At 37.2% G+C, this 19780-nt stretch overlaps 3 protein-coding genes and 1 pseudogene across 3 annotated transcripts in view; 1 reads left to right on the top strand and 3 right to left on the bottom strand.

The window, feature by feature from the left end:
* Window positions 1–15473, top strand: part of LOC146450146 (uncharacterized) — a 33859-nt gene extending 18386 nt beyond the window's left edge. The window contains exon 10 of the mRNA XM_085100672.1: window positions 15106–15473. Within this exon, the coding sequence (XP_084956798.1) occupies window positions 15106–15473 (368 nt within the window). The remainder of the gene's footprint in view (window positions 1–15105) is intronic.
* LOC146450149 (uncharacterized) lies at window positions 75–1305 on the bottom strand. The gene has a single exon (XM_085100695.1). It carries the CDS (start codon window positions 1240–1242, stop codon window positions 310–312), a length of 933 nt encoding a protein of 310 aa, XP_084956821.1. The 5' UTR covers window positions 1243–1305; the 3' UTR covers window positions 75–309.
* On the bottom strand, window positions 1367–3443 carry LOC146450148 (uncharacterized; annotated as a pseudogene).
* LOC146450147 (uncharacterized) lies at window positions 5980–14564 on the bottom strand. The gene is made up of 5 exons (XM_085100685.1): window positions 13286–14564; window positions 12447–12520; window positions 8887–8984; window positions 8374–8483; window positions 5980–7401 (listed from the first exon to the last, which is right to left on the bottom strand). The coding sequence occupies exons 1-5, from the start codon at window positions 13505–13507 to the stop codon at window positions 7042–7044; spliced, it is 864 nt and encodes a 287-aa protein (XP_084956811.1). The 5' UTR covers window positions 13508–14564; the 3' UTR covers window positions 5980–7041.
* Window positions 15474–19780: the final 4307 nt, after the last annotated feature.

The following is a 19780-nucleotide window of genomic DNA, read 5'->3' as shown; positions in this document are numbered from 1 at the left end:
ATGTTCCAGTTACATCAAGCAAATAATTACCAAAGGAATAACATCAAAACAAAAAACGAAGACTATGACAAAAACATTCAGAGCGTGTAAAATTAAGCTTAAACAGATAAACAAACAACTAATTAAAGTAGAAGAAGTGGAAAAACAAAAACAGAAAAAAAATATATAGAAAGTACATAAAATCCCTTCATCGGTTTGAGTTGTAAGTGGCAAGCGGGCACTGAAAACTTGTTGGGCAGCTAGACCACCCGCCTCAAAAAAAAAGAATAATTAATTTTAGAGATAACTAAAGAACAACACAGTTACTCATCATTCTGTGGCATCCAGTGGTTTTCCGCAAGGCCAGAAGTCACCATTCATATACAGCTTATCCGGCTGGCATCTGTTAAAAGAAGCTGTCATGCCATTTCGTCGTGCCTCCTTAAATACTGCCATCTGATCCTTTCTGCGCTTGATGATTTCCCGAGGAAGATCGCGGAACATCTGGAAGTTGTTCCCCTCAAGGCGCCGTCCCAAGGCGAATATTTCTTCTACATCTTTGAAACGAAGGAACCTGGCAATGATAGGTCGCGCATCTGTATCATTATTTCTTCGGCTAAGACGGTGTACCCGTTGGATTTCGACAGTGTGGGCATTTCGAAAACCAAATTCTTTTTCCATGAACTTTCTAAGGATTTCTTCGGTGTCTTCTTCGCGTTCTTCTCGAATGTTAAAGAATTTAATGTTCTCGCGCCTGGAGTAAGATTCGAGGTACAGATTCTTTGATATGAGGTCGTTTATTTGGTCGCGCAGCAGCCTTTCTCTCTCCAGCATTGAAGTAATTCTTTTATTCTGCTCGTCAAGCTTTTTCGATAAATCTTCCTTGTATTCTTTGCATTTGTCACCGTTGAAGCTGCATGATTTCTGGAGTTCGGCGATATCTTTCTTACCAGTTGCTTGAAAATCTTCCAGTTTCGCAGTCCTGACTTTCAAATTCGCTAAGTTGGTCTCAATATTTTTAACGGAGCATTCAATAGTATCCAGTGTGCTCAGCCTAGCGAGAATAGACTTCAGTTGTTCTGCAATAGCCTCTATTTTGTCGAAGGCCTCCATAGTTTCGTCTTTCGCTTCGGGATCTCGGTTGCACATGTCTTCCACTTCTTTAAGCCTTTTTGAATCAGGTGAAGCAGAAGGTTCGTCACTAGAACTTGCAGAAGATCTGTTTCTGCGTTTTCGTATGTAGTTGGATAGAGTTTCAGCCATGTGTTGCTTCAAAGACAGCTTTGAGGGCGGACGGTCGGTAGCGAGCTCCTTACTCCGCCATCACTCGACCCATTCCCCCAAAACATGGTTTAAGTATTCGATATCCATACAGATATTGAATAATTATAGGTTATTTCACGGTTGGTGAGCGCGTACGATTTTTATTCACAAGTTGTGTAAAACAAACGAACGAGCGCAGCGAGTGAGTTTGTTTTACACAACGAGTGAATAAAAATCGTACAGGCGAACTAAACGTGAAATAACTTATTTATTATATACTTACCGAGATTCATAAGCGAAAAGAACTCAAAGATAAACATATCTTTATTTTCTTTCAAAGGAAAACAGCGCGCGGTCAAGCCGCCTTACAGTTCGAGAGTTGCACTGAAATGGCTTCCTTGTAAAATACTTTACATCCAAATTATCAAGCAAAAGTGCTGTTAAAAGGCAGAACTAGTTAGAATAAGATAAGACATCCTGAAAATATGTCGAAATAGTTCTACGCAAGTTCAAAATTTGAAATACAGAAGTGGAAACCGGAGCCTTCATTTTTTGTTGTTTATCAGAACCCGCATGCTTGAATTGACGAACACTAGTCAGAATCCGAATCAAGAGGTTTGATTCTTTTATAAGTTTTGCTAGGGTTTTCCTCTCGCACTGAAAGAGTGGGCGATTGATTTAAAGTGTTTATTGCCACACTAATATGTCCTCCGCTTATAACAGCACCTGAAAAAAGAGAAAGGGGCTGCTGTGCTGCTTGCTTGCTTTGCTGAGAAAACGTTGGACGAAATGTTGGATAAGTGAGTTCGTCAAACTCGTGCTTTCTTTTCTCCGGAATACAAGAGCCAGACTGTGGAGCTATTTCTCTCGAACTCAGTCCAGTGAGAGTGTGAGACATGTTCAACTGTTGTTTCTGTGAGACGGTAGAGTAGCTAGTGATACTTTGAACGTTTTTGTCTCCTGACAGTTGCATAATATCAGTTGGCGGCACGTCGTTGTAGACTAAAGTTTGAATCATAGTTTTTCTGCCGCTGTGGTTTTTGAAGTTTGGCCCGAGTCCGGCTTTCTGTGCCATTGTTTTCATTAAAGTATTAAGCTTATTTACACCGACTGGAGCTTTTTTGAACCAAGGTTTGCCGGAGCCAGATTTTACATTATTTACTGCCAAGTAAAACGGTGCATCGTCGGTTTTCATTTCCGCGAGTCGCTTTTCTGCGTAGACTTTGTAGGCCTTTACTGGACATTTCTCGTTGTTCGGCACAGCAAACATTTTCGGTGCAATGGCTCTTACATTCCGAGGATCGTCTCCTGAACGAGTTTTGGTTTCTCTTTCATTGAATTCGAGGTACTCCTGTCCTGTGGAAGTTTGACAAAGTTTTACGTCTCCCCAACACATTTCTCTGTGCTCCTTGCAGCCTCGTAACCCGAAATGGATTGTGTTGTTGAACCACACAGTGTTTAAAAGCGCTTCTGCCGTGGAACTTCCCAAGAGATCCTTTTCATACAGAACTTGAACATCTTCCTCACTTAAAGCAGCAGAAGCATTAGGCTTGTTGCCCTTGCCTTTCCGTTTTAGATCCTTTTGCTTTGACTGAAGCGCTTTCCGAGTTTGCTCGAACTAGACGTCTTTCATAAGGCAAAGTCCATAGTTTTTTTTCTTCAAATGGCGCTCAAAGCTAGCGAAGAATGCCCTTAAGGAATTAGGCTCGTATTCCTCGTTGTCTTCTTTTTTGCGAACCGTTATAAGGAACTCGCTGAGAAACTTGTTCAGCTCTTGAGGAGTCAATTCGTCCATTTGTCTCGTCTCGCCTTTCAAAACAAGAAATTCGTGGAACAGAGCAACATCGTGTTTGGTCTTTTTCTTTGTCTTTTCATTTTCCTGTCCGTCTATGAATTCTTCTACTGATGAATCTAGGCTCTGAAAACGGTTAGCCTGATTTGAAGCCATCTTCATAAAGAAAAATGCGCCTAGGCTCTTAGAAATGTGCTAATTGTCAGTCAAGAGGAGCGGCGAGCGAGCGACACGGTCTTTTTCACAAGTGAAAATAATGATATAGCCAATCAGAGCGTCGATACGTCGTTTTACACTAGTGGAAAAAATCGTATGACCAATCAGCTGGCTTCTCTAGCGCGAAGAGACTATTTTTATCTCGATGCTTTTTGGCGCGTAAATCTCGGTATGTATATAATAATATAAAATATTCCATAAATGTTTGCATCGTGTCATGTATCGAGGGTTGAGAACACAAATACCATAATAATGCAAGTTCTACTGTTAATCTTTTTCGCACGTTGATGACAAATTTAGACCGTAAAACGATATCAAAGCCGTGGTTGACTGAGATCCTTTTTGGTGGCTTACTACAGGTGTTGCACTACGTGAGCGGAATATGCGCGCTCTCCCAACACGAAAGCATCACACGCGTGCGAAGCGATGCGAGCTTGCGACCGCGCAAGCAAAAAAACAAAATGGCGGCTGTGGGAAAAACTATTTTCCCTGTATTTCGAGTAGGTTCCAGAGGTGTGCTAAGTAGCTAAATTATGTTTGGGCTTGAAAACTGATAAAACGTGTTTTCTAATGGTTGCTGGTCCTTAACAGCCTTGAAGCCTTTGCAGAGCTGCGGAAAATCCGTGAACACGAAGGTAGCATGCGCTCACCAGTTGGAGCGCGCGCGCACGCTGCAACCCAGGTTTTCCATGAAACAAGCATGCGCAATGGCTTTCCTACCGTAGATTGCGAAAACCATTTTTGTCGCTAAATTTCTACAAATTTAGCCGTACAACTATCTTTCTAATATTTGCCATATTTTAGAAAGTTTCAAATAAGGCAAAATTTCAAAATTTTGTCATTTGCCAAATTTCTACCCGACAGAAGTTCGTGCTCTTACCTGCAAATACGTATTTTTGCCCACTTTCCAAATCCTGAGATTTTAAAGTAGGGTAGTACGGCCAGATTTAGAACCAGAAAAGTCTAAAAGGTGGAGTTCCCAGGCCCCCACTTAAGACTATTCTACACTTTTTGAACATGACAAATTTTATTTCTGACTCAAAAGTATCATAATTGTATTTATTGTGCAAAAAAAATTACAAACCAACTCCTCCTAGCGTTCTTCGTTTAATTTTCGGACACTTTTTCCCTCATTTCGGACAATTTTCGGACAAAAATTTCGGACACTGCGCTGAAACATGCCTAAAGTAAATTTACGACTAAAAAACATGAATTAGAGGTACAGGCTTTCTCCAATTGCAAAGGGAGGGCTTGAGATAGTCCTCCGAGCTACGTTTAAAATTGAAGACAGCAAGCGATTTCTTCTTCTTCGTCTCAAAGAGCTTATTCAAAACAACTACGAGCTTCTTGATCTATCACATCGTCCACCGACAGCTACAGATGAAGAACGACACGCTAGTGACAATGAAGAGGACCTTTCAATTGTTTTGATTGATGATGATGAAGATGAAGAGGGTTAGCACCACTGGCACTGGCAATGCAATTACTGTATCATAAAACTGGGCTAGGGTCGAAGATTAAAATATAAATTGCAAAATAGAATTTATCTACGTTTTTGTCTTTCATGAAAGAAACAAATATTTTCCTTTCCAGTGATAAAAAGAACGACTGAGCAAAGCCGCCTAATCCGAATTCTAGCCATATCATGTATATTGGCTTTGAATATGTGATACCGTCGCCCAGAAAGTACTTTTAAAGTTTTATACTATACTGCAAAAATTTCGGACGCTTAAAAATTTTGGACGGTTTTATTTTCGGACACTATTTCTGTCCGAAATTAAAATCGTCCGAAATTTTTTGCAAGTAATGTAGGCCTTTTGCAACAGTTGATCACGTGACCAAAAATTAGCAAACTTGCCAATAGCTGCAGCTATATGAATTACAGAAATGCAAAGAACATGTTTTTGTTAGCTAGAACACCAATTTTCAGACCAATAACCTTTAAGGCTGAGATTTCAGGACGATTTGAATGTTGGAAAAATTGTACGGTTTTGAATGGAAACGAGAAAGGCTTGCTATCCAGTCACGTTTTCCGTAATTAATCGCACAGAATGAAAGAGGGTGACAAACTTAGCCGGAATATACATTTTCAGACCAACAAAATGAAAGCGAAAGATTTTGTGCCAGTTTAAAAACTGGAAAATTTACAAGGATTTGTATGGAAAAGCACTGAAGCGTGACTGGATGTGAAGCTGGCTTTTTCTCACACAAATCCTTCTAATTTTGAACGTCCACAAAAAATTTCTCTTTCAAACACAGGGTGAAAAAAGGCGTTTACGTTTCAGGTTTGCTAACTGATACTTTTCGTAAACATGAATATCCGCGGGCGGAAATTTGAATAACCGTTGCGTGAAACAGGTGTGTACATTCAGTTTCCGCAACTGCGGCTCTGCGGAAACGCATTCCTTAAATTCCCGTATCAGCAATGTTTACGCAGTTACGGAATCTCTCATAGCCGTCATGTTTCCGCAACTCAGAAATTCGACGGACAATCGATTATCCGCTGGATTTCTGGCAAGATTATTCTTAACAATAATTTGCAATCGAATTCATCATCTCCGGGGTTTCCAGAGGTTTTTTGCCGGAGGGCACATTATTTAGTGGAAAGTTTCGGATCGGAAGAGATAAAATATGCAGTGTAAATAAGACACAGGTGAGAATACACCACTAATGTGGCCGCATTCTACTCATCGGCACTGATCTTGACCCATGAAGTTTCCGACACACAATTTTTAGAAATGAATTAACAAACTTTATTAGATCTATTAAGTGAATTTAATAGGTTTTATTGTACAGAGAACGTCCTATTATGGTACTAACATAGCATAATAAAGTACTATATATATTCCTTAAAGTTGTTACATTTCCATACAATAAATATTATTAAACATTTGTATATGATTTGAATTTGTTGAAATATAAAGACTTAACTTGACAGTGTACTTATTATCTATATATATTATCATCACGAACGATTAGAGAATTTAAAAAAAATGGGACTAAAATATTAAATATTTGTCATGTGTATTCATCATGAACTATTATGGCATTATAAAAATGGGACTAAAATATAAAATGTTTGTATGTTTTGAATTTGTTAACATATAAATTGACCAACGTGTAAGTGTATTTTTGATCCACACAATTTTACATTTGAAACTAGTTTCTTGCATATTACTATATGGCAAGCTATTGGCAACTATGTTCAAGAGACGATTAAAACTATTCTTAGGGCACTTATTACCAATAGTCAGAACTGGCCGGCCAGACAAGTCCAGTCATTAAGAGAACTCCACTATTGATCAGGACTGTCCACCCAAATCATTCGGTTTTTAAATGGTCAGCATGACGGTGATGGATCTCTTAGCAAAAACCATAGAAAAAAGACTACTTTGTTTTCAAGAAGGTAGATCTGACCGGCCAGTTATGACGTTTGGTAAGTGCCCTCAAGTGCCAGTACCTACTGCCGTGCTTATTTGATGCCAGTTTCCCAGAGTTATCGACACAGCATCCTGTAGTGTCAGGGGGTTAGCACAGATGATATGTCAAACAAGGTGTTAGATAAAATGAACTACTGTAAGAAGCACTTTTACAGTGGAACCTCGATATATACATAGAGCAAACTGCCAGTTCTTTGTATCAAACACTTTGGTATTACAATTTTCTTTATAGTACATTAGAACAAAAACGGTGTAAGTCCATTGCGTGAAATAACAAATTCACAATGTAAGAAACAGAACTTTTCCAGTCCCCCGAAAATATGGAGGTTCCACTGTCTTACACATGAGTGTTCAACTCTGGGGTTGTCGCCCTGCCCAAGAGGGAGAGTTTTCTGGCAGAGGCCTGTTTGAAACATTTTGCCCAACTACTGTCGAGACTTTAGCTGCAGTTCTTTTTTGCCTTTTGGTCATGCGGGCCTGGTATGTGGCATCAAGAACTGCTTTGATGTTCTTTAGCTTTGTCCTCTCCCACTGCAAGGGCTTAACATGTCTCGGAGGGGGACCACTTGTTTGCTCTCTATCCCCTTCATCACTCTCCTCAGACGACATGAAGTCAATTGCATTCTCGAATGCCAATATGGCCTTCATTCTTTCCTTATCATTTGAGGTGAGGTTTGCTTTTTCTATCATCTCTTGTCGATAGTTAAGTTTCTGAAAACAGAGCCAATAATGGATGAGTACTTGTATGGTTGAATAAGGCACAAAAGGTACACATAAAGCAAATGCAAATAAATATGTATGTGAGTGAGGTCACTGAATGTTGCAGGTGATGGTACCGGTCAAGCAAAGAAGAGATTACATAAAGGCATGAAAATGTTATAGGTGGAAATTTCCATATAAATCATTAAATAAATAAACAACTTTATTTAATGAGAGTTACACTTGACAGTATTTCAACTAAGGAACTAGTGGCCCTCGATCCTACATGTAAGACTATAACAGCAAATTGAAATGTACCGGTATCCTTAAAATACTTATCAAGATTTCATAACCAAAATGGCTCGGTGAGAAATTGTGCGATACTTATGTACAATGAAATTGAAGGGGTGCGCAGGGGAAGGCCCTAAGTGACTTTTGATGTAAGGTCAAATTCTCCTTTTATTTTACAAGCAAAAACAAGGAAATTTGGAAGGAGAATCTAGCAGTTTATCAAAAGTCACTTAAGGCTTTTTTTGGCACCCCTTTGAATGTAAAACGAAATAAAATTTAGGTTGCACTCAAACTAAAATGATCCACTTTGTCATATCTCTTTAAAAAGTAGCTATGAGTGGCCTATCTAAAAGAGGTTAGAGATATTCCCTCTTTCTTTGAGTTGCTGGCCAATGCATTCCCGAGTCTGGTTGTAGACACGCTAAAGGTTATCCCTCCCTCCCTTTTCATGTTTCACATGCTACATGCATGTGTAGTACAATGTATAGACAGACTGTTAAAAACTAATTGTTTGCATTAAATTTTGCAATCTTAACAAACCTTTCTCGGGTAGACTGTTAGAGAGGTCTAAACGTTGTCTGCTTAATATAGGTCTCATCATTTAATTGTAATGAAAGTACCGGTACTACAACTACATTATGTAACCACTGGTACTATTATTGCTTTTTTGACAAGTACATGTGAATGACCTACCCTTTGCATTCTGACTCGGCGTCTTGTCCTGATTCTATGTTCCTCGTATTTCCCCTTTTTCCTCCTTACAGCATCATCGCGGATGCTCCACCAATACTGGTGAACTGCCCCTTGAAAGTGAAGGGAAGGAATCACAGCGCTTACTAACTGTATAATGTTTTGTGCAAATCGCTCTGAACTAGATACATGTACATGTAAACTATTGAGTAAGCTGTAGTAAAGTAAGAGAGCTGCAAGTACAGTTCTATTTAAGGGCACTGAAGGATGATAAGCAAGCTTATCACCTGTACCATTGACTTCAGCACAGTCAAGTTTCACAGATTTCTTTAACATAAAATGTTATTGTTTATTTCCTGGTCTTTTTTTCTGGAGTTTAGAGATATTAGACACAAAATGGCTGTTCTGATGCACCAGAATTTAAATATAGTGAATATGGTGGCAATGCAGGACACCAGTGTACACCCTGATCAACAAGTGAAATTTTATACACTTATCAGTATACATATCTTGTACCTTTAATCTCTGCTTTAGCCCATTTTTTCTTCCCAAAATTTCCTCTAACTTCTTTTACAATAACTTGTTCCACATCCTTGTTTCCTTCGTCATGATACCTCAAAAGTTTCAATACAAAACATTGGGTCAAATTTCAAATACCATAACTATGCATTTCATGTTCCCAACTTCCACACGATGAAAACACTAACAGTTTGCCTATCAAAATGTTGTACATGTATTGCAGTTCAAGAGATAATTATAATTAAAATAATTTGTTTTGAGTTATTACTGTGGCTTTAACATATATCATTTATTTTAATGAATTGACTACTTGATAAATTACCAAAATAACATTAGACACAGCCCACTAAAACATGGCTGGCCCTCAGCTTGTACATTTACATGTACATGTATGTTAATGAAGATACTGTCGCTTCTAACAAACAAAAACATGAAGCAGTGTCTTTTTAATTTAAGAGCTCTCTGTCATTTTTTGTTCAAAAATCCAATCTCAGATCATTGACAAAAGCACCATTATTTCCACTCAAAGATGGACAAACAGTCTAAGCACAGCCCACTCAAAGTTGGGCGGCCCAACTTTTGTCAATGAAAAAATACATGTACATGTAGACCATATACTAAAAAAAAAGACCGGGGCGAGCTTTGAAAAAAAAAATAATGAGGCAGACTACATGTATTAAAATATAAATTTAAGATCATTCATCAAAATATCCAATCCAAGATCATTGACAAAAGCACCATTATTTCCACTCAAAGATGGACAAACAGTCTTAGCACAGCCCACTCAAAGATGGGCGGCCTAACTTTTGTCAATGAAAAAAATACACATAGACCATATACTAAAAAAAAGACCGGGTGTTGCACTTTGAAAAAAAATAGTGAAGCAGACTACATACACTGTATCTTACCATGTGAATTTAAGATCAATCATTGAAATATCCAATCCAAGATCATTGACAAAAGCACCATTATTTCCACTCAAAGATGGACAAACAGTCTTAGCACAGCCCACTCAAAGATGGGCGGCTTAACTTTTGTCAATGAAAAAATATACATAGACCATATACTTAAAAAAAAAAAAGACCGGGTGGTGCACTTTGAAAAAAAATAGTGAAGCAGACTACATATCTTACCATGTGAATTTAAGATCAATCATTGAAATATCCAATCCAAGATCATTGACAAAAGCACCATTATTTCCACTCAAAGATGGACAAACAGTCTAAGCACAGCCCACTCAAAGATGGGCGGCTTAACTTTTGTCAATGAAAAATATACATAGACCATATACTTAAAAAAAAAAAAGACCGGGTGGTGCACTTTGAAAAAAAATAGTGAAGCAGACTACATATCTTACCATGTGAATTTAAGATCAATCATTGAAATATCCAATCCAAGATCATTGACAAAAGCACCATTATTTCCACTCAAAGATGGACAAACAGTCTTAGCACAGCCCACTCAAAGATGGGCGGCTTAACTTTTGTCAATGAAAAAATATACATAGACCATATACTAAAAAAAAAAAAGACCGGGTGGTGCACTTTGGAAAACAATAGTGAAGCAGACTACATACACTGTATCTTACCATGTGAATTTAAGATCAATCATTGAAATATCCAATCCAAGATCATTGACAAAAGCACCATTATTTCCACTCAAAGATGGACAAACAGTCTTAGCACAGCCCACTCAAAGATGGGCGGCTTAACTTTTGTCAATGAAAAATATACATAGACCATATACTTAAAAAAAAAAAAGACCGGGTGGTGCACTTTGAAAAAAAATAGTGAAGCAGACTACATATCTTACCATGTGAATTTAAGATCAATCATTGAAATATCCAATCCAAGATCATTGACAAAAGCACCATTATTTCCACTCAAAGATGGACAAACAGTCTTAGCACAGCCCACTCAAAGATGGGCGGCTTAACTTTTGTCAATGAAAAATATACATAGACCATATACTTAAAAAAAAAGACCAGGTGGTGCACTTTGAAAAAAAATAGTGAAGCAGACTACTTATCTTACCATGTGAATTTAAGATCAATCATTGAAATATCCAATCCAAGATCATTGACAAAAGCACCATTATTTCCACTCAAAGATGGACAAACAGTCTTAGCACAGCCCACTCAAAGATGGGCGGCTTAACTTTTGTCAATGAAAAATATACATAGACCATATACTTAAAAAAAAAAAAAAGACCGGGTGGTGCACTTTGAAAAAAAATAGTGAAGCAGACTACATATCTTACCATGTGAATTTAAGATCAATCATTGAAATATCCAATCCAAGATCATTGACAAAAGCACCATTATTTCCACTCAAAGATGGACAAACAGTCTTAGCACAGCCCACTCAAAGATGGGCGGCTTAACTTTTGTCAATGAAAAAATATACATAGACCATATACTTAAAAAAAAAAGACCGGGTGGTGCACTTTGAAAAAAAATAGTGAAGCAGACTACATATCTTACCATGTGAATTTAAGATCATTCATTGAAATATCCAATCCAAGATCATTGACAAAAGCACCATTATTTCCACTCAAAGATGGACAAACAGTCTTAGCACAGCCCACTCAAAGATGGGCAGCCCAACTTTTGTCAATGAAAAAGTAGACCACACACTCAAAACAATACCTGGCGGTGAGCTTTAAACAAAAAATAGCGAGGCAAAGTACATGCATTACCACATGAATTTAAGATCTATTTCATCGTAATATCCAATCGAAGATCATTGACATAAGCACCATTATTTCCACTCATAGATGGACAGTCTTAGCACAGCCCACTCACAGATGGGCGGCCCAACTTTTGTCAATGAAAAAATACATGTAGACCATATACTAAAAAAAAAAAAAAAAAAAGGAAGCAGACTGCATGTATTACAATATAAATTTAAGATCATTCATTGAAATATCCAATCCAAGATCATTGACAAAAGCACCATTATTTCCACTCAAAGTTAGACAAACAGTCTTAGCACAGCCCACTCAAAGATGGGCAGCCCTACTCAAATACTTGAAAAAATTTATGTACAAGAGAATTCTTAGAGAAAAAGAGCAATTTTAAAATGAAGATAACACACAAACTTTCAGGAACCATTTAAATTAAGGATGGTGCCTACTATTGTTACTGTGCATTTGTTCTGTGCATCGTGAGATGCTCAGGTTTCCTAAGGGTAGTGCCTACTGATACAGGAATATTTTTGCGCGGTTTAAAACTATACGGAGAAAGCAGAACTTACCAAATGCTTTTGGTATCTCAAAAGAAAATTGGGGGTAACCATGCATTCTTTAGAGATAATTAACCTTCAAGTTAGGAAAAAAATCCCATACAGTGTACATTGCTTTATATTTTGGCGTTTTTTAGCGATATAACTGCTTAATTATCTCTGAAAAATGCTTGGTTACCCCCAATTTTTTTTTTTTTTTGATTCCTTGCTTAGATCTGCTTTTCCTGCATAGTCATAAACTGCACAAAAATATTTCGGTATTAATAGGCACCGTCCTTAACTTTAAATTGTATTGGAAAAAGTCATGTTACCAACCTGACATCTGTCAAGAAACCTGTGAAATCATCCCTTTGCTTCATTAACTCGTTGTAGGTCTTTCTCACTGCATCCTTTATGAAACTGCATGTAAAAAAAATTGGGAGTGTGTTACCATTGTGGTTGAGATGTCTGCAAAGCCCCATACACTTAAGCCCAAACAAGGCAATTTCATACCATTGCTTCAAAACCACCAGCAAAAAAATTTATTTTTTCACTGCAAGTGAAAGGGAACAAGGTTTTGCTTCAATTAATATAGTTTAGCACTTTTTGGGTCACTACTGCTGAGTCCTAAAATTTTAATTCTCCTCAAGTTTTGCACAGGGTAACAATTCACCCCCAAAATGGGGCTTCCAAACACCTCCAGCGCCTTTGCAAAACCACCCTCCCTCCCCCACCTCATCGTTTTAGGATTACTGTTCTCCATTTTCCTGCTAATTTCTTCTTGATGCAAAAAGATTAAACGAACAAAAGTAGAAGTAAACGTCAGGATACAGCTACAAGCGTAAAACTTGCATGATAGATAAGTGAAAATTCGCTCGCTCCAAAATGCGCGCCATTTTATAGCAGTTTGGTATAAGCTTACTGAAGTTGATCTGTTCGTGAACAAGGTGTATTAATTTAAAATGATTGTTCATATACCATGTTAGTTCGCACTTTGTAGTGCAATATTTGAACTTAAACCCAGCTATTGAACTTAAACCCAGCTAAGGACCACCACAATGTAGCAATTTAGATCGGGTCAAGCGCGCACACGTGAGGCTGATATGAGAGTAGGGCAAATAAAAATTGGTTGCAACATTTCCTAAAGCGATAAGATCGTTACAGAAAATACTTACCGAACAACTAGGATCAACAGATGAGCGTTTACTCTCGTTGAAAAGCTTTTTCTTTGCTTTGGGATTAGCCAGATTGTCCAACCGTTCGTTGAGCTTTTGGTTCACCTTTCGTAGTTCAGCCAGCTCGTTCATGACCGCTTCCATGGGATTTGGGGTCGCTTCTGGTGGCATTGGAGCGTTGCTCAAGCGCTCCTCCGGTGAAGTCGTGCTTTGTGCGTCCATTTCAAGATTATAGAGTTATAAACAAAAGATGAAACGACCGAAGCGGGACCGAAGCGATGTTTCAAATGGCGCGCTTTGGTTGAGACTCGCTTCCAAAACGAGGCAGGCATGCGCAGTAAGGATGAAAGGGGGTGGTGTTCACCCAGTTCACCAAAAAGGCTCAAAGGTCATCGTTTACTCCCATTACTCGACAGGCGAATTGAATCGATCACCAAGGGCTTCACCAAGGTTTAATATATACAGTTTATGAAGAGGGCTGCAAATCACTGCCCTTTTTTGAAAATACAGGTCATCTTTAAAAATCTCTCGGGGGTCAAAACTTTGTAGTGTTAACTTGCCTACGTTTATAAGTCCCATTCCTCTGGGTTACATGCTTACCTCCCTGAGGGCGCCTTGGGTGTGTGTGTGTGTGTGTTGGGGGGGGGGGGGGGGGAGGCGGATGCGGGCTTGTTTTGTTGTAACGAAAAACGTAACCCAGGTTAGGTTTAAATGTACTTTTCTTGGATTGAGTTTTGGGCCGTTTGAGCTTAGTTTTCACTTATGGCGCTTCTTTAGGTATAACAATTTGTTAATTTCTCATCATCGTCACTATTATACCTAAGTATCCTCCTGCCGAAGACGTCTAAACGCATGCTAATTAAAGGCCCGCAGGTAATGAACGCCTTAATTCTCTGGAAAATCAAATAACATTAGGTTCTCGGGCTTTAATTTGTTGTGAAAATTGGGCAACGCTCCGTAATAGCGTTCTCGACTAAAATATCGCTCTTTGGGACAACTGTTGGGAGGAATATAATATATTATTAAAACTGTGCGCGTGTATTTATCTTGGAGTATTAGGAATGGAAAACCACCAAATTTCCGTACGAATCCGTCTGCGGAAACGCCATGGAAACGACCTTCTACGTTTCAGCGAACGTTTTCGCAGCGGAAACGTGTAATACAGTTGTCATTTTTCTCTTACACGTTTCCTGTCATATCCGATCTGCGGAAACCCAACGGAAATTTAAACTATCGGGTTTCCGTCACTTTTCCGAATTACGGAAACGCCTTATTTCACCCTGTGAAAGATATAAGTCTGACAATTCGCATGCCAGGTTATTTTCTTTTTTACGCTCTTTTCAGTTTTGATAAAAGTATTTGCTAAAAATAGGTAAATCATTGTGTTTAAGGGAAGTAGGTAACGTGATCAACTGTTGCAAAAGGCCTATTGGGGAATTTCCGTATTTCATTAATGTCTAAATAACGAATACGAGGAAAAAAAGAGAAGCAAACCAACGAGTATTGCGTAGACCTTTTTCATTAATGGTAAAGGGGATATTATTGTTTTCAAATACGTTAATAGGCCTTACTAACTTCATTTTAAAGTAAAAATTCTACTGAATTTTGCCTTTGCTAGCGAGCCTATTAAGGCTAATTTCCATGAAAATAAATTAATAATTTATCGGCTGCCATTTATGGAAAAGGTCTATAAGTAAAAGCAATGAATACCCTATGAGGCAGGTTCAAAGGTTTCGAATTTCTAATTTCTCAATCCTAGAAAAAGATTCTTTAACTGTCGTATTACAATTTAAGTAATTTAGTTTATTTTGTCTTTTCAGTCCAGTACATTATCTACATTTATCGTTACATCAAAGAATGGCGCAAAAATCCAAAATGGTCCCTATCTTGTTGCCTCGCCCTGTTGTTACCTTTGAATGAACTTCAGGGCGAAATTCGAGGATTGGCTGGGACTAACGTTCTTAAGCAACAACTTCAGACAGGTAGAATTGACATGCCGTCCATGACAACCGCCATAAAAGACAGTGGCGTGGTCAACTTCACCCTCGAAGAAGAGGAAGAATCAACTGAGAATCCTTCAAGGAAAGAGGACGAAGAACGGCCCAGCAACGTCGAATCCCACACTGATGTGACCGTCGTCACTATCCACGCCGCCAAACCAACAAAATCATACGATACTAAACTTTGAGCAACTGATACGCAATCAACGTTGTAAATGTTTTGTTGTGGTGGTGATTGTGCTTGCTTTTTGTTTGTTCGTTATTTTTATTTTGTTTTCTTTTACTTTTTTATGTTCTTTTCTATTCACTTGCGCAAAAAGAAACGCAGCCTTCAGTTTTTAAATATAATTTGTAGGATAGATTTGTAAAACGTGATCCAGGCGTCACTCCACTCTGAAATAATTGTATGATTTAAGTACGTAGAAAGAGCGGGGTCTAGATTACATTGCCAACGCTGTTACAAAAAATCAATCCGAGAGACATAGATACCTATTAACTGCTGCTGTTCTGAATTACGAGTTAGTGAGTGAAGTCCAAGTGAAATAATTTCAATAATCAATTAAGTGAATCATAATTATTTCTAACTAGTACAATTATGATTACTGATCCATTAGTTTATGAGTAGACAGAAATTAAGCTATGATCCAACAGGATGAATGACTTTATTAGTAGCGAATCCCAATAAATAACAAAGGGAAATGCAAACATTAGGGGATAATAAATATACCTTCTCTGTGGCATGCTAATTAGTGAGTTATGGGATGCTACCTTCCATAAGAGTAAATCGCCAGAAAAATGGCTCATAACAAGAAAGATTTAGTAGATAACATAAAAGAAAATATTTAGTAGATAACATAAAAAGAAATGGTTTAGTAGCTAGGAAAGATTTAGTAGATAGTATAAAAAGAAAAGATTTAGTAGATAACATAAAATAAAAAAAAGATTTGGTAGATTACATAAAAGAAAGGATTTATTAGATAACATAAAAACAAAAGATTTAGTAGATAACATTAAAAGAAAAGATTTGGTAGATAACATAAAAAAGGAAAGATTTAGTAGATAACATTAAAAGAAAAGATGTGGCAGATAACATAAAGGAAAGATTTAGTAGATAGCCTTAAAAGAAAAGATTTGGTATAGATAACTTTAAAAGGAAAGATTTAGTAGATAACATAAAAAGGAAAGATTTAGTAAATATCATTAAAAGAAAAGATTTGGTAAAGATAACTTTAAAGGAAAGATTTAGTAGATAACATAAAAAGGAAAGATTTAGTAGATAACATAAAAAGAAAAGATTTAGTAGATAACATAAAAAGGAAAGATTTAGTAGATAACATTAAAAGAAAAGATTTAGTAGCTAGGAAAGATTTAGTACATAACATAAAAAGAAAAGATTTAGTAGATAACATTAAAAGAAAAGATTTGGTAGATAACATTAAACGAAAAGATTTGGTATAGATAACTTTAAAAGGAAAGATTTAGTAGATAACATTAAAAGAAAAGATTTTATAGCTAGGAAAGATATAGTAGATAACATAAAAAGAAAAAAATTTGTAGATAACATTAAAAGAGAAGATTTGGTAGATAACATAAAAAGGAAAGATTTAGTAGCTAGGAAAGATTTAGTAGATAACATAAAAAGAAAAGATTTAGTAGATAACATTAAAAGAAACGATTTTTAATTAGTAGATAACATTAAAGAAAAGATTTAGGAGATAACATGAAAAAAAAGAATTTAGTAGATGAAAAAAGAAAAGTTTAGTAGCTAGGAAAGATTTAGTAGATAACATAACAAGAACAGATTTAGTAGATAGCATGAAAAGAAAAGCTTTAGTAGGTAAAATAAAAAAAAAGGAAAGATTCAGTAGATAAATTCAGTAAAAAAAAAAAAAAAACGCTTAAGTTCGTTGATTCACGTAATTTATCAACTAAAGTGAATACTGATTCGTTTAGACACAGGTCAGACTGCATCCTTAATGTTGCCAGGGAAACGATACGGTGTAGAAGAGAAAATAGGGACCTGAGCAGAGACGACGACGACACCAACGAAAGCGGAACTTAAAAATTACATTAGTGTTTTCTGAAAAAACTCGTGATGTTGTGTAATGTGGCCGGACTATAGGAGCTAACTTCGTGCGGGCGGTTTTAAAGTTCAGAAAGAGAAAAGAAAATTAATCATCAAAAACATGCCTTCACGTTCTCCATAAAACTTTAAATTTGGTCATTTCACGGTGTTGTTCTGCAGAAGAAGGCAAAGAAATGTACGAAAGTGTATAATGCACGTTCAACGTTTTTTCTAATTCAGACTATTTTCTGACGTTCTCGTTTCTGACGTTCTTGTTGACGTCGTCGTCGTCGTCGTGGCTACTTAATCTCTCCATTAATAGATAACTTAGGTGGCCATTTGCTCATTGTAGGTGTTTGTTTACCCTAAAGCCACAATATAAAATAAGGACAGTTTTGACCTATTTCTTGATACGTATTAAGTGATTTGTAGACTGATAGAAACAAAACGGTACAAAACATATTGCCGTGAGTGATTAGTAGTTAAACATCCAATGAAGTTGCTTTTTTTGTAGCGAGCCACTGTGACTACCTACAGAAACGGACGCTAAATGAGGTTCATGGCTAAGGAGTTTTTCTTAGGAAACGTACAAGGGGCACTTATGCGCCAATACGTATGTTTCCTGCAGAAACGGAGGGAGAACTTACCATAAGCAAAATTGCATCTTCAACTGATAATGTTAATGGACTCATTTTAATTTGTGTCCAGTCGTTGGAATTGGGTACTAATTATGCAGTAAAATGTTTCAATCACCAAAATAGCCTGAACGTATTGCCCGTATTATGAATTTGCCGGTCATATAAAGGGAGAGTTTACATGTTCATTTGGTCTTACTGGGACCAAGTTAACTATCCGTAATATCCCGCCTGGCATACAGAGGTGTCCGTATTATGTGAGGTTTTCAAGGCAGAGGCTCTACTGTAGGAATTAATAAGCATTTAACAGTTCGTGAAGACTGTGTTAATAACTCGATTACTCATTAAAAAGCTCAGGTTCTTATGAAATTTTAACTAACATGTCATTTGCAAACGTGCGGAACAATTGTGTTTTTGTAATTCAGTCATTCTGATCAGCTATCCGTTTATTGGCTGGATTACTTTTGACATACCTCCTAGAAACCCTATTTTGGTGTTTGTTCCGTTGTCAAGCATGTTTGTTGGAGCGTGTACAAAAGGCTCAATTAAGGGTTTTAAGATAACATTTGGTAATATAATTGTAGAAACTTAAAAAAAAGATAACGTTTGTCCAGTTACCAAGCATGCTTGCCGGAGCGTGTACAAAAGGCTCCATTAATGCTTTTGAGATAACATTTGGTAATATAACTGTAGAAATTAAAGAAGGAAACGTTTGCCCAGTTACCATGCATGCTTGCTGGAGCGTATACAAAAAGCTCCATTAATACTTTTTAGTTAACATTTGGTAATATAACTGTAGAAATTAAAGAAGGAAACGTTTGCCCAGTTACCATGTGCATGCTTGCTGGAGCGTGTACAAAAGGCTCCATTAATACTTTTTAGGTAACATTTGGTTATATAACTGTAGAAATTAAAGAAGGAAACGTTTGTCCAGTTACCATGTGCATGCTTGCTGGAGCGTGTACAAAAGGCTCCATTAATACTTTTTAGGTAACGTTTGGTAATATAACTGTAGAAATTAAAGAAGAAAACGTTTGCCTTTTACCATATGCATGCTTGCTGGAGCGTATACAAAAGGCTCCATTAATACTTTTTAGGTAACATTTGGTAATGCAACTGTAGGAACTTAAAGAAGATAATTTGTAAAATAAGAGAAGCCTTAAATAAAGCCTGTGAACCTGAAGCTGCAATATTCACATGAAAAGTCTTTGTGTGCAGAGACTGGTTTAGACGTATCCATGTCATTTCTTTCAACGCCTCAAAGATGTTCGCAAAATCAGGCGCCTAGCCTTCTTCCTGTCTCACCAATGTATGAATGTTTGCATAAAATAAGTACATGTTATGCAATAAATGATAATAGATGTATCAACAATAGGAATGCTGATTTGTTGTAACAGAGGGCATTTTTCTTAATTTTCCTTTCACCGAGGGAAAAATTACTTTCTCCTGATTGGTCGAACGGCGAAAATAATCGCTCCTCATTGGCTGAGCACACCAGGTCTACATTTTTGTTGGTTTCCTCATTTTGTGCCCAAAAACAACGAGTTCTTTGAGGTTCAACTCTTTAATTAAGCCGGATTGTTTGAACCAAAAATACATGGAAATCAAGTGCTAGAAAGGAAATTCGTAAAGGTTAAGTTTTCGTGTCTCTTACAAAAAACATCAAAATATTTTTTTGCGTCAAGGCTAAAAACTTGGATCGGATTGATATTTGTTTGGCTGAGAAACTGAAATCAGTCGTCATGGCGACTAAGTGCTTTCACCTCGTTACTTCTTCTTACAACGAACGATAACC

This window comes from Pavona decussata, unplaced genomic scaffold, assembly GCF_977016875.1.
Source record: "Pavona decussata unplaced genomic scaffold, jaPavDecu1.1 SCAFFOLD_489, whole genome shotgun sequence".
NCBI classification, from domain to species: Eukaryota; Metazoa; Cnidaria; class Anthozoa; order Scleractinia; family Agariciidae; genus Pavona; species Pavona decussata.
The sequence above is the reverse complement of the archived record's forward strand: the minus strand, read 5'-3'. Positions and strand labels throughout refer to the sequence as shown.